The sequence below is a fragment of the Pezoporus wallicus genome, unplaced genomic scaffold (assembly GCF_028554395.1).
Source record: "Pezoporus wallicus isolate ANWC-B61680 ecotype Strahan unplaced genomic scaffold, APGP_CSIRO_Pwel_v1 contig_7545, whole genome shotgun sequence".
In the NCBI taxonomy this organism is placed as follows: domain Eukaryota; kingdom Metazoa; phylum Chordata; class Aves; order Psittaciformes; family Psittacidae; genus Pezoporus; species Pezoporus wallicus.
Window position 1 is genome coordinate 6,970,149 of NW_026642398.1, and position 15,455 is coordinate 6,985,603.

Here is a 15,455-nt window from a genome sequence, read left to right on the forward strand (position 1 = left end):
AGTCTTTTTCTGTTTCTCAAAGGAATACAAATAATGACAGTCTTTTGCAGTTCTCTACTTTTCAGATGTCTGGGCTATGGAAAAAATGTTTCCTATGTTCTGGTCTAACAGCCCTCTGCTGTTCCAGAGGTAGTAAAGGCATGTTGAAGAGCCTCAAAAATCTATGAAAAGTCCAAAACAACATCTAAAATACCAGATACTGGAATACGCTCTGATGTCAGACTATCGGAATGAGAAGTGTGGTAGGAACAGATGCTAAGCTAGTGCCAACTATTCTTTAAAAACATTAGATGACAGATAAAGGAGAAGAAAAATACTGCAGAGGTGCAGGTGTGGAGTCAAAGAACCTCATAGCAGTAGAATACCTTTTCAAGGCAGGGCTGGAGTAGAACATTGCTTATTCTGTCTCTTTTCTGCTCTGCAGCGCACTCTAAGCTTCAGTGACGGAAGAGGGGCCTCTTCTCCCCTCTTAGCAGAGATCTGTGCAAAAACTTGTTTCAAAGTCTGTTTGGATTTTAAGCAAGGATTAAGTTTTGTGTTTATAAAAGAGGGAGTTTCTTGTATCTGCCTTTGTGGTTTGGTTTAAAAGCATTGTCAAACGTTCGCTGCTTTCCCTTTCAGAAGCTTTTTTTTCCATGTTGTATTTCTTGTCATGTTGAATTTCAGCGTTTGTTTCCTAATCTGTGCACTGATTGAGGCTTCAAGCAGAGCAATCCTTAGCTTATGTCTAAGAAAATGAAGTTACTATTCAAAGAGATTCTAAAAATGTCATTTAGATTATTTTGGATTCCCATAGCAACCACAGGATATTTTCCCTTGTTTGATCCATAGGATCTACATGCGAAGGATTTGCTGTTTGTTTTACCTTTATTTTTCTTTTCCCCCATTTGAAATTCACACATATTTTTAGCAAGGCTCAGCATGAGCTTTTTCTGCATTTCCATTTAAACTTCAGTGCACTAAGAATGGCATCTAAGCAAATGTGTCGTTCTTTTGCATGGGAAGTATTTTCTGTTCTTGGATCATTAAATGTCAATTTACGTCTATTTCAGTGACAGAATTTACTGATGGTTGTTGAAGTTGGTTCTGAGATTGTTTAGACATGCTATAATAGAAGAGAGGGGGGGAATGATAAAGGCACTAAAAGTAGTTAGTATAATTGTACCTTGGGAATGGTGATGGTTAATGAAAAAGAAGCCTTCTGAAGGAGTTCAGGAGCACTTGGGTTTGGATTTTGCTGCCTTGACAGAATTGAGTATACCCAGGATCTTTCTTTTACCAACGGTTAACATTCAGGTTATGGTTACATACTGACTTAGTTATTATATGAGCAAAAGCTATTCTTTACATAGGATAAAATACCAGGCCTTAGAAATAATGTTTTGTTAATAAAATCAAGTTCAAGGTGGTTTTAAAAAGATGTGCCTCATAATGCAAACATCTGTGATAAATTTATTTGGTCCTGGCCTGCAGTATCTCCTTCTATTCAGAGAAAATTGAAACACTCTATTCACAACAAATGCCCTAGAGCACTAACTCAGCAATGTCATTCAGTCTTTCCCTGCCAGCAGATGTGAGCTACCAGTAAATTGTTTTAAGCTGTGTTATATGTAAGGTCAAGTTGGATTATTACTGTCCCTGCTGTTTTTTCAGTTACAAAGCTATTAGTAAACAATGATGTTTAACATCTCTAGACATGTTGTATAGAGGATACTTGGACGAATGTGTACTTCGCCTGAAGTTGCACCCTCCGGTGATTATATTTCAGTTATCATAATGATAATTTTCTTTAAATTGTGCTTCTTTCACCTCAGGTAATGATTTGGGCCCACCTTCAACTAAGGCTGCAAACAAGTTTGAGGGGATGTCTCAGCAGTCAAGGTAAAATCTGTGTATATGAAGGCAAAGATGAAAATTTATCTAAGGATAACTCACTTATAAAGTAGAAAAGAAATTGCCTTTCATATGAAGTAAAATCCTAGCTATGTTTCTTCATTAGTTTTCTGCATGCCTGACTACCATGCAAATACTTTGGCTTCATCGAGCCTCCTACGCTTGGTTCATAGCTGTCCAGACACAATTCATCCTTTGAGAGGGATGGGCAGAACAACTTGGACCAGAATCTATCTACTGCTCCTACACAAGCACTCTCTGAGCTGGGGAATGCTGCCTCAGACTGCAGTCCGGCAGGACAAAAGTTTTCTTTTCATGTGTCCTGTATTTGATTTTTATGTGCTTCAGTGTGAGGTCTCACTCCTTCAGCTGCAGGAGTGTCACTCTGGGTATAGGCTGGCATCGGAGACAGCTCTGTAAGAGAGAGAATTCATCTCACTTGTCCAGCTTAACTGTTTGCCAGTCTGTGCTGACACACACTGTGTAAGCTGTAATACCACAAACTGCTTTTAGCTCATAGTTCATCAGGTCAGTGCATTACAAGTGTCTTCTTCAATAGCTGCAGGAGTAAGGATAACCATACATCCGTGTCACTTGGTATTTGCTACTCCTTTATCAGTATTGTGATTCCAAAATCCTGAGGTTCAAAAAGCATGGTAATTCTAATAAACATGTGCCTTGGGCAATACAACAGAGACTGTGCATGACCACAGTGTGCGTGATCAGGCCGTGACTGGAGGTGGATGTGTAATGTCAAACAAATCACAGAACAAGATGTATAGGTAGCCTTTCTGGACACTCCTCAGTCTGTGATCTGCCCTGTCAGGACAGGCAGGGGACGTGGTGGTGGTGGCACAGCTGACTTGCCATGTTGGCTGAATCCATCCGGGTGGCACTGGGTATTCAGAGAGAAAGTGGTGACGTTCCTACAGCGCAAAGAGCTGGTGCCATACTTGGTGCTTGTAAGACAAGGGTAGAAGTGTGGTTCTTGTGTTTGATGGCATTAGATAAAGGCTGAGGTAATTATTTGGTGAATCAAGACTGAGCTTGGCTGTTCTTTCAGTTTTGTATCATGATATATTTTGACTATTTAAGAAAAGCTAGGAAATCAAAATTAGTCATACTCGTTTCGAAACGTTAGCTGTGGAGACAAATAACACCAGAATCAAGGCTGTTTGATGCAGAAGACACTCCGCTCTCTTGAACTTATTCTGGCAACTTCCTCACCCATTTTTCTTTTCCCTCGTGTTTTGAGTAACTATTTTGAGGTGATACTGGTTTTCATTTGATTATTGATTGCTTGATTTTTATGCCTTAAATCAATTGGCTTTCGTTTTTTCTTCCACTCTCCTTTTCTATAAAAGTGAACTGAATGTGGTTTTAGTAGAAGAAACTTGGTGGGTTCTGTTGGAACTTGTAACATGTTTTGCCCTCATGTGCCAGGTTTGTGAATCTGAGCCAGCCTGGTGTTAATTCTGACAAAACATTGCCTACAACAGAAAGCTTAGATGGAAAGTTTTGGCAGTGTGCAACTATCTCAGATTTTTGTGCTGTAACAAATTACTCACAACTCCTGCTTGTATTGTTGTTTACTCCTATAAATAGCCAACACAGCTGTAACACAGGCTGGCAAGTAAACCCTGTTGTTTTTCCACAATTATCAGTATTCCCTCAGAGTAGCCGAGGCTTTGTTTCCTGATGCGGCTGCAGTTTATGGGTAATACAGTCTCATACTCATGCAGTAGGCTACAAGGCATAGGCTTAGTCCTGGGAAACTTCAAACCACTGACATAAAGCACAAATTGTTTTGAATGCTTCGGTATGATTATTTTAAAGAGCCAAGTTTTCCTTAAAGTTCTGGATCTGCCCTCTCAGCTGGTCTTTCAGCTTCACCTACTTTTAAAGTACAGTTTTGCACATACCATAGTTTGTAGAATAAATCTGCCCTTTAGCATTAAAGCCCTGTGGGGTTTGTATGTCTTTATCTGTGTAAAAGCAGTTAATTCTTAACAGTGTTTTGAGTATACTTTATAACAGCATGAAAGCACTAACAAGTCACATCTGTTGATTTAGCACTGGGACTGCAAAGACTGCACTTGGCCCTAGAGTTCTTCCCAAACTACCTCAAAAAGGTAAGAGGTCTCTTTGTGGGTGTTCTCATAATGGCATCTTTTAAATACGTGTGAAAGTAGATGCTTGGTTTAAATATATGGGACTTTTCAGCAAAAGGTGTATTTCTAAAATGCACAAACCACAAAAGCTTAGCAAAAACCAGACAGGATTCACCAATATCGGGAAGGTTTTTATTAAACTAAAAGAATAGTTAGACCTGTGGGAAATACAATTAAAAAATATCATAAACTAACTGAAGCTGGAAGAGACCTCAGGGCTGGTCCAATCCAGCACTCGGAGCAGGACCAACTTTCTGACGTGAGAGCAGGTTGCCATGGCTGTGTCCAGTCACATTTTGAGGCTCTCCATGCATAACCTCCCGGGGCTTCTGTTTTTTCTATCTTTGGCTGCTTTCATTGGTCAGTTTTTTTTTCTCCTTCCTAATATCCGTAAGTGAAATTTCTTGATACCTTGAAGCAAGTTATGTCCATTGCCATGTTTTGGTGGTCAGGGTTGTTCTCCTTACAACAACTTTGAAAAGAATCAGGTGTTGTTACATGCTCACTGAGTGACAGACTTGCTGAGCCCCTCATCCCAATGAACACCTTATGGCCCTTCCTTCTTAGAAATGTTTTTTCTAGTCTCTCTTTAAACTCACAGAGCAGGTTTTATTTAGTTGAGTTCTTGCAGTAATTGATTGTAAAGTTGAACGTATACCTACCTTGTAGCTCTGATACAGAGTCCATCAAAAAGATGTTCTGTCTGTGCGAGTGGATCATCACCACAAAGCCTGAAGATCAGGAAGTGATGCCTGCCCAAACTTCAGAAGCAGGGTGCCTGAGAGTGCAAATCATTTTAACAGAAAATGCAAATATGGGATTTCAACTTTATTAAATTAGTTACTATGACCTGGTATCATCTTTTGAAAGAGACACCAATGATGCGATAGGGCACCACTGCAAAGACAGCACTTCCTTGATTTCAAATTATAAGGTTGAAAACTTAAGATGGGCTCAATCAAAGCACTTTAGAGGGCTACTGACATTTTTTTCATCTCATTTACTTAAGCCTCAAACCAATGTGGATGATCAGTGTTTTACATTTGCTAGTAGATAAGTCTTAAGAGACAAAGCCATATGCAGGTATCAGCACAGGCATTTTCTAAAATGAGGTATCTGATAGTAGCTATACAATTTCTTTCATGGAAATTATGCAAAGTTGGGGGGGGGGGGTGTGCTGTAAATATAAATACAGCATGGAAGTGTTATTGCAGTAGGTGATATCCAAAGGGAGTGTTGCTGCTTCCAGGACACCTTTTTGGCTGGTAGAATAATGACACTAAAGTAGTGCTGAACACAATAAGAAATTATTCCTTCTAGTCAAAATGTGTTGCTTTCATCATGGGCTGTAACTATTTTCTCTCCTGTTCCCTTTCATCTGTTTTAATGCAGAGTTGTTTGGTTTTGGTGGGGGTTGTTGTGTTCTTATGGGCTTGTTTTTAATGTGGATTTCAGTCAAGTTTTCTTAAGGAACTAGCAGTAGAATCAGCACATGACACTGGGAAAAAAAAAAACTATTTGGAAAAGCCATTTTCAATTCCTTTCCATAAAATCTGCAAAATACACATTTGAAAATGTCTCCTCTTCACTAAATTGTAAATATTTACAATAATTAAATACTATTTTTAATTTTAATGTCTGTAATACGTATTCTGTACACTGTATAGACCCATACGTGCTCATTCACTCTCTTCTTTAAGATTTTATAGGTACTAATCCTCAGAGTCAGGGGGTTTTGTATGCAGTTCAACTGTATATATGAATAATTGTCATTAAAAGAGAATTTTCACTGCAGTCACGACAGTAGCTTATATTTAATACTTTCTGATTTAGGTCCATTACAAGATCACTTTATTGCTTCTTAAGTATTTAATCTATAAATTGACATCTAGTAGCTGTTGGATTAAGCACTCATGGCCTCCAGGAGGAGCAATAAAATGAGACCTCAGTGAAAGAGGGTTACATCAAGGTGTGTTCCCTTGCATTTGCCATAAACTAGGGGAACCTATGGGCAGTTAACAGTGCTCAGTGAACATGTGGTCATTTACGCAATTACGGTTTTGATATGTGCTTAAGTTCTTTAATATTAAAATGAGATGGTGAAAACCCATTGTTATGCTCTTCTGTTTTAGTGGCACTAAGAAAAATAGAAACCAGTCATCACCTTTCAATAGATAAATCCCATCAGCACACGGAAATGTTTCAGAAGCCCTCGCTGTCCATCGATATACCACAGAAACCACAGCCTGGAGACTTGCCCCCAAAGCCTCTGCCCCTGGAATTAACTCAGAAACCTCAAGTGGTAGATTTACCCCCAAAGCCTGGAGAACTGCCCCCAAAGCCTCAGCTCGGAGACTTGCCACCAAAACCACAACTTGGAGACTTACCCCCAAAGCCGCAAATGAAGGACCTTCCTCCAAAACCTCAGCTGGGAGAGCTCTTGGCTAAAACCCAAGGTGGAGAAGCATCACCGAAGCCTCAGCCCTCAGAGGCAAATCAGAAATCTCACTCCTTAGATCTTTCTCCAAATGTACAATCTAGAGACACCGTCCAAAGGCAAGCATCTGAAGAGTCTAATGACATAACACACGCCCTGCCAGAAACCCCTGTGCCACTGCCCAGGAAAATTAACATGGTAGGTGTTATTCCAGCTCATTTAAAGTAACCATGGGAGGTTTTGAAGTTACTGCAGGACTATCTGTGCAAAAAAAAATCCCCATCTTTGAGCTATGCACACAAAGCAACAGAATGTTATGGGGTAGGATGGGGAATAAGGAGTTCTCTTTGTGCTCCCAAGAAGCTTCAGCAAATGCTGGGGGTTTACAAGGCCTCTTGCATACTGAAACAAGTACTAGTAGCATAAAACGATAGCTTTGGGAGCATAACAGTTTGTTTAGATGCATTAGGGAGCTCTGGCATTTTTGTCTGTGCTTGTTACAATTCTGAATCGATTGGTGTTTGTTTCTGTTGTCTTTGCTCACTGCTCTCTATGCCTTAGATGTTTTTTGTCTACTTCCAATGCATGCTTAACATCCCTATTACAGCTTACAAATCCCAAATACATATATATTCTGGTAAAGTTAACTGTGACAAACTAGTAAATACATGTTCCTGTTGTACTTAATGTGATGCATTGAAGTACTTAACAAAGGTTCAGCTATAATGGTGAAGTGTCAAAACTGACATTGCTGGATGGTTTGTAGTGGCAGAGCTGGAGTTATAACTCCATTCCAAGTCTCTTTGTTCAGCCCCCAGTTCATTTTCCTGTTCATCTTGCTAACCAGTGCCATTTCCATCCAACAGAGGATTCTTCATGCATATGTATATTGAAATAATTTTATGAAACTTCAGAGCAGCTCTCTTAAGGTTTTTCATCATTAAGAATACATCAGAAAGGAGATGGTTATGCTTGTCAAATTGGCTATGCAAAGCACTTAGGTAAAGGAAATAAGACTTCCACTCTTTCACTGAAAGCAAAGGGTGAGTTTCTCCCTTGTGCTGGTCTGAGGACTCTTTCTCTGGAGTCATCACTGCTCAGCTTCTGTCATGGACTTGTCTGTAAGCCCCTGTCTGAATTGAGAATGAACAACAGGGTTGTTCCTTGGGCTTCCTGAGTATTCTGGAGATTAAATAAAATAGTACAGGGATCTGATCAAAAGGTGTCTGCAACCATGCTTTGTTTACTGCATATTTTTAAATATAAGCAGGCAAATATTGCTGGACATTCTCAGCTATTTGTCACTTTATTAAAGAGTACAGAAAGTAAATAGTGATTAGTTGTTTCAGGGGTTTATTTAGATTCTCATCCTACCCGATACAGAAAAATTCTGAGTAAAGATGTGTTCTCCAAATTCAGCTGTTTTCACATGTGCAGGAAGTGAAATAGTTCCATTTTTTCTGCAGTGATAACATTATGGTGTATCCATGATGATTACTTACCAGTTTTTTACACATTGCATGCACACTTCTGTCTCTTGCTCAAGTAATAAGGTGCAAGAATTCCTCTTAAATGTATCTCACCTGGCTATATCCTCTGCACACAAACTGCTGAGTGTGCCATCAGTGCAGCAGTAAGACCGGGGCCGCTAGTCCTTGCTGGCACTTCACTCTTGGCTTTGGCTATTTAGCCACTGCATAGATGAGCACCAGTTTTGTATTGGAAGTTCTAAAAAATCAATTGTTCAGAATTATTAGGTAAAAACCACAAATGCTGCTAATACAGAAGGACTCGGAAGGATGTTTTTAAGGAAATGAAATGTACTCTGAGTGCTTCTAAATTTACACTGAGCACTTGAGTGTTCTTTTGTGTGTGTGTGTTTTCTGTAAGGGAGACAAAATAGTTGGTTTTAAACAAAGTGTTGAATTAAAATAAGAGGATGGAGCAATTATTAATGACCACAGAGGGATAGAGTCATTTAGGTTGGAAAAGACCTTCAAGATCATTGGGTCCAGCTGTTAACTGGGAACTGCCTTTGCCATCACTGCTGTTTCAGACTAACCCAAGGAAAGCAGTTGATCAGTATTCAGTCTTAAGCATAAAATCTCTTCTTAACAAGTACTGATATTGAATAAAGGACTGGGGGGGGACAGGCATTTGTTTTATCACAGTATCACAGTATCACAGTATGTTAGAGATTGGAAGGGACCTCGAAAGATCATCTAGTCCAATCCCCCTGCTGGAGCAGGAACACCTAGATAATGTTACACAGGAATGCGTCCAGGCGGGTTTTGAATGTCTCCAGGGAAGGAGACTCCACAACTTCCCTGGGCAGCCTGTTCCAGTGTTCCGTCACCCTCACTGAGAAGAAGTTTCTTCTCAAGTTTAAGTAGAACCTCTTGTGTTCCAGTTTGTACCCAAATTGCAAATTACATGTCCTGGAATTCCTTGTATTTTTTTTACAGACCAGTGCCCCAGACTATGTTCTGGAAAACGTACTCTCTTCAGATCCATCCCTTTTTTAAACCTTCCCAAGATTAAATACGTCGTGGGCTTGAATGCTGCTTTTTACCACTCTAAGTGAGAAGAATAGAATGTGTCATCTGTGGTGCTAATCTGAAGGAACCAGGAGCAATTGCTGACATTTTTCATGTGTTCTTACAAGCTGAGCTGCAAGCAGTCCTCTAAGTTTACAGGAATTTAACTTTCTTAAGTCTTTTCATTGAGAGACAGTTTTGATCTGGCAGAAGTAGTTGCTTCCCTTCATCACAGGAGGGCTGACTGGAAGCGCTCTTACTTTGCAAAGGTTCTGTGGAGCTGAAAGCTGGGCCTGGCCCCAAATACCCATTCAGATTGAATCCCGGTCCCTGGGGATAGTTGAGATTTTTTGTTCAAATTACATTAATTTGTTTAAAAAAGAGAAAATCTTCTTTGAAGTAACTTCCTGCTGCAGCAAAGCCTTGCAGTAAAAATCCCCTTTGATCTCATCTGAACTTCACTTTCTGTTCATTTGCCTTGAGTACGGGTTTTCTTAGCGTTACGTTGTTAACTGCTCTGTCCCTTAGAGCCCTCTCCAATTGTTACGCTCCTGTACCTTGAGTATGAATGCTCTTTACCGTGTCCTTGTTAATCTGCAGGGAATGGGTCTTGCCAAAGCGCAGAGGTATTTGAGTGGGTAGGCAACAGCGCAGAGAAGGCTCGCTAGGAAATTTCCTCCGTGAAGTTAATTTTGGCTCAAATTCCTCTAAACCTGCTGACTTTTTCCTTTGTAGCCCTTCTGTTTCTCATCACCTTGTGCTCTTCTTGGTCTTTTTTTTTTTTGCGCTCTTGTTATCTAACTACTTCTGTTCAAAGAAGGCACTGTAGGCTTTGAAGAAGTGTGGGTATGAAGATACAGGAATATGAAGTAGCAGAAGTGTTTTGCTGTGAAGTTTCCTTTCTGTATTTGGAAATAATTTAAAGCATTTTCCCTGCTGTGAGCAGCATATGTTCGGGGAGGAGTCCATGGCTCAGGGTTTTTCATATGAATTAGCAGGCTGCAGCAAAATCTGACCTAGAAAACACTTGGATTCAGAATGGTAGAGCTGTAAGAATATCTATTGTGACTTTTCATCACTAACGAGTACTGCCATCTTGAAACTAAGATTCTTTTCATAAGAAATGGCTAGCATTGTGGATGAGAAATCACACAATAATTTCCAGTCCTATAAGCACATCTGAAATCAAAGGATACTGTATTACTGCACTAGATCCAAAACTGTAAGGAGTACTGGTATTTCAGTGCAGCATTTTGCTCAGCTCTCACCTCTCTTGTAACCTTTAGATGAAGCTGGATTTAATCTTCTGCTCATGGTGGATTTTTTTAAATGAAGTGTGTATTACAGGAGAAAAAGGGGTTTGTGGACTGGAACAATGTGAAGATGTCATTTAAACTTCCTTTACTGGAGGAAGCACAAGTTATTTGAGCCATGAACTACATGTTAAAGTCTCTTTGGGAGTTCTGAATCTTAGGAAGAAGAAAACCTGGGCAGATAATTTCAGTAGTATTATTATTTTGTTTTAGTATCTATCCTTGTTGAAGCAGAGTTTTTTGATTGTATGTCCCTGATTGCAGGAAAAGCAATTTTGTCATCTTCACCTTCTTGTAAAATAAACCATAACTACAAGGCAAAATTCCTACCATATATATGCTGTCACTGTTCCTCATGTCCTTCATCTAAAACTTCATTCTATTTTTAGGGGAAAAACAAAGTTAGGCGAGTGAAGACCATTTATGACTGTCAGGCAGATAATGATGATGAGCTCACATTTGTTGAAGGAGAAGTAATTATTGTAACCGGTGAAGAGGACCAAGAGTGGTGGGTACGTATCTTTTCCTTTCATAGTCCCACGTAACTTCTTTATGACCTCTAAAGGAATGTTGTTTTGTGGTTTTTTTCCCCAAATTTGGAGGCTTTGTCATTATTTTGGCTAGTGGGTGGTGGGGTTTTATTTGGTTTTGGCTGTGTTTTGCCTGAGCTAACATCCAGCACTCAAACCTTTATTAGGGGAAAAACCTCTTTCTCTGGTAGGGCCTGTCTCTTCCTGGGAGTCTGTTAGAACCATCCTGAATGAGTTTGGCTTTTTGTTTGGCTCATAACAACATGTAATTTATGTATGTCACTCTTTGCAATGCACACTAGCCTGCCATTAAATGAAGAAGTGGTGATTTTTACTCCGTTTAGCATGTTTATACCCCTCATGAAAAATGAGATACATAATTATATGTATAATTATATAATGAGATACATAATTATCTTCAGTTCACCGGAAATGTTAAGCTGTACCTACAGGGGTTGATGGAAGTCTGAAAAACCATTAGTAATTGGTGCTGTAAGCTCTCGGTTTTCCTCCTTAAATGAAAGGTAGTTAACATTCCCTTCTTCCCTCCTGTGCCACTGGTTTGTGTCCTACTCTGTCTTTGGTTCTTAAGTGCTAACACCAGGGGTTTTTCAACCCCAGTTGAAGTCTCCAACCCTCCCTTGACACTCTGCTTCTTGCCTCCAAAGCCCTGCTACATCTTATTTCCCTACCTAACAATTACTATTGGGGAAAATGGGACAGTTTTCATCTTGTTTAAAACAAATGCTGCCTATGATCTCCTAATCCAAGAGTGCAGCACAACCTTTCCTGGTTTAATTCTAGCTATGTGGTTTTGCCTCACTCATGATTTAAGCATGGAAGATTTTCAGATGAAAAGGTGGCATCAAAAAAAAGCAATGTCCAGTGGAAACCTGCTGTATTAACTGTATCATCCAGTCCCTGATTATAGCTGCATTCATTGCTGAAACTGTTTTGTGAAGTGGCTTTTTGAGACCCGAGAAGTTCCATGAGGTGCTGCAATCTGAATGTTTCTGAGAAGGGAAACGAGGGCTGTTGACTCATATGCTTCAAAAATTTGGCTTTACAAGAGGAAATGGCCGGCCCTGCATGTTTCCCCTTCCCATTTTGTTAGCGTGGGGAAGAGGAAGGAGGTACACTATTATTCTGAAAGCAGTGAGCAGCACTGCAGCAGAAGAGGCTTCTGTGCTCAGTCAAGACTGCTGCTCCAGTGCTGTATCAGTTTGACAGTTATTTATAACTCTCCATTTTAAACATGTGAAGTTCCATTATTACTAATTATTTCTAGAAGTTGGCTGGCTATTGAAGTTCTACATGAAGGGTATTTATCAGGCCACAGCGTGATAAATACTAATATGCACATAAATCATTAGGCGCAACACTAACTCAATGAGAAAATAGCTGGTATTTTATCACTTTAAGTAAGCGAAGCATGCAGATTATCATAACTTCACAACTGTAGCAGACATTTCCCTTTAGTGAGATGTTTAGGCTTTATTCAGTTAACGAAGATGAATGGTTTCAGAGATGTAGATCTCGTTACTCAAAGTCTATCAGACAAAAGAAAGATCAGGCTTCCGTTTTGGTGAGATACTTGACATTCAGTGATGTGTGTAGGTTTCTAAAAAACCTGCAGGTTTGATTCCTTTAGATTTAGTTGGCTCAGTGTCTGATAGATGTAAATATTAACTGTGGTCTGCTATAAAGTGTCCAAGGACTTCCAAAGGCTCTGTAGGATCCGTGTGGTTCTGCTGCTTTTGACTGAAGTAAATGAAGTCTATGAAGTCTGTATGTATCTATGTGCATTTTTCTCCTGTGTTGCAGATTGGCCACATCGAAGGACAGCCAGAGAGGAAAGGGGTCTTCCCGGTGTCCTTTGTGCACATTCTGTCAGACTAGTAAAAACAAATAAACAAAACCCATCCTAAACTTGAGCATTGCACATTCTTCATGCAAGACGGGCTTTTTAGCAAAAGCGAACGCTGCTGCCTCCCTGTAATCCTGTGCACAATTGTATATATAGCTGCTGTTACAAATTAAGGATTCATTTAAGTTTTCACCTCATGAGGTTGAATTATATGTATTGTAAATATACTGTGTTATTCTGCCTTTGCCAGTATTATGGTAGCCTTGGAACCTGGCACGCCTTATTGGGTTTGTTGAAGCCATCCTCGGCATCTAGCACTTACATCTCTGTCTAGGAACTGCCAGCTTTCCAAACATAGGTGGTTTCTGTCAACCATGTAACTGTACAGAAATGACTGTTCCTAATAACTCGGTATTCTCAATATACAATTAGCAGAAAGTTAGAATGAGTGAATGGTTTTGGAGACTTTAAAAACCAGTCTGCAGTTTCTAAGTGTATGCAGTTTACAGCTATGAAACCCACTTTGGTATTTATTTAATATAGTGCTCAGTTCAGTGTAATTATGAAGACAAATATTCACTGACTTTACAGATAACAGTAATGTTTTACTGCGTGCACACAGCATTTCATGTTTCTATGACGTGGACCTATGCCAAACTGTGATTGCAGTTCCCCTGTGATATTACCTCACTATCAAAAGTTACCAATTTCTTTCATTCGAAACCTTCTTTTAATGAAAATGAGTCCTCTTGTTCTTTAGTAGATATATGTGAAATTTGCTGGGTTCTTTCACTGAATTCTTAGTAACCAAGGACTTCTAGACAATGTTAACTGTTGACATTATGCATGCATTTAGACGCTTACTTGAAACCTGCCTTTGTACAAAAGTAGTACTGTAGTCATATAGCTACATTTGAGGAAAAGAACATTTTAACTTAATTGCTATTCAGATCAATGTGAGCTTGCAACAGTATTTGTTTATAGCTGAATTGGCTCTTTGAAAAATGAGTTTGTGGGGTTTTATTTTCCTCTTGTCTTCAACCTTACTAAAAGTTAGTGACCTAAAATAAAACTTACGTGGTGATATAAGGATAAATTTAAATCATTTCTAAGTGCTCTAAAAAGTGGAAGTTAAGGTGACCTCTCATGCATTTGATCAGGCTGTTAATGACAGAACTCAGATCAGGCTGGTTTTAGTAGTGTTCACTGAACTGTAATAGTCTTAATTCAAAGCACCAAGTAACAGACCATTCCAAAGCTAATTTCTAAGAAAATCTGTGGAAGGCTGCTTTGGACCTGAGGCTTCTTGGAAGCTGGGATGAAGCTGCATTGCCAGAAAACACGTACATGTATTACTGGAAACTTTTTATTTCCTGTGCCACTTTCAACATCACTTTTTACCTTTTGAAGCATACCACAGTTGTGTTTTTCCCATGGTTTGTCTGTAGCAGGTTCCGTGACTTTCATACCTAGTTTTGTGTTACTTGCTTTAAACGTTACTTTGGCTTCAGTAACTGGTGCTGCTGTTTCAAAGCAGATTGTCTTGGCTGCATAGAAGGATTTTCATTTCATCAAAGCACACCTCAGACCCTCTGAGGCTTCCATTTTTAAGTCACTTTTACAAGACTGTAGTCAGTGAATATTTAATTCTGTTCATGGTTAATATAGAAACAAGTATCAGTCCAAACCCCACATGGAAGGAAACGCAAAGCATTTATCAATGGTCTTATCATTTATAACAAAAGTTTATGACAAGTAATAATAATCACGCCATGAGTGAGGAGCCTGCTGGCATCTAATCTTCAGTATTACCAGCTCCAGTATTTCAGACTTTAGTCTATTTTTTATGGAAAGGAAGTCAGGTTTAGCATTTATTTAGCATTCCATTTTATCCATTACTCCAATGTTTTAAGTTGCATTAAAGAACAAAACCTATTCACTTTTGTGGTCAATTGTATTTTTAAGTGATCTTGAAATAAACTGATAAAAGCAAATCATATAACGAGAACCTAGGCATGTAAAATTATGTAGAGTCAAATGTCTATTCTTTTCTACGCTCTTTAAAATAGTATACATATGCATTTTATAAAATGAAATGAGTTCCATCGGGAACAATAGTTCTGTTTATTCTGGCTTCTTGTGGGTCATAAGAAATCTGAAAATGTATGATATTGATTGAGTTTAAGTACAGTATTATATTTGAACTCAATGAGCCACTGTCTGCAATTTTGTATATGACATAGTATTTGGAAAGTCTAAATCTTTATGGAAAATTAGCTGATAAAGGGTTGGGGGGAGGGCCAGGGGAAGGTGCCCCCAGAGGGGGAAGTTTGCTCTGCAGATGATGTCTTATTTACTGTTGAACAACAGTTGCTATTTATTTTTTTATTACATAGTACATCAACGTGTACAGAAATCAGATCTGGTCATGCCACTAGTTAAAATCTTGACTTCTCATCGAATGTTAAGGTAAAACATCAGTACACATGTCTATTCACATGTATTTAATGTGACAGTTTTTGAGTACTGTATGTGTTAATTTCTACTTTTTTAATATTTAAAATTGCTTTTAAATAAATGTATTCAGTTGATCCCAGATATCTGCACAAGGCCCTTTTGTCAACTGGAATATCTTCTAGGGAGAAAGTCTGGATTCCAAACAGGTGGAACTAAAACACTTGAAATGTTTCCTCTCAACTATAAAGCA

At 39.1% G+C, this 15,455-nt stretch overlaps 1 protein-coding gene across 3 annotated transcripts in view; it reads left to right on the forward strand.

Annotated features, from left to right (window-relative positions):
- The window catches only part of ASAP1 (ArfGAP with SH3 domain, ankyrin repeat and PH domain 1), a 146,416-nt gene extending 131,072 nt beyond the window's left edge, over positions 1 to 15,344 (forward strand). For all 3 annotated transcript variants that reach the window (XM_057429851.1, XM_057429852.1, XM_057429853.1), the window contains 5 exons: positions 1,815 to 1,881; positions 3,967 to 4,025; positions 6,197 to 6,699; positions 10,741 to 10,863; positions 12,706 to 15,344. In XM_057429851.1, the coding sequence (XP_057285834.1) occupies positions 1,815 to 1,881; positions 3,967 to 4,025; positions 6,197 to 6,699; positions 10,741 to 10,863; positions 12,706 to 12,780 (827 nt within the window). In that variant the 3' untranslated portion in view covers positions 12,781 to 15,344. The remainder of the gene's footprint in view (positions 1 to 1,814; positions 1,882 to 3,966; positions 4,026 to 6,196; positions 6,700 to 10,740; positions 10,864 to 12,705) is intronic.
- Positions 15,345 to 15,455: the final 111 nt, after the last annotated feature.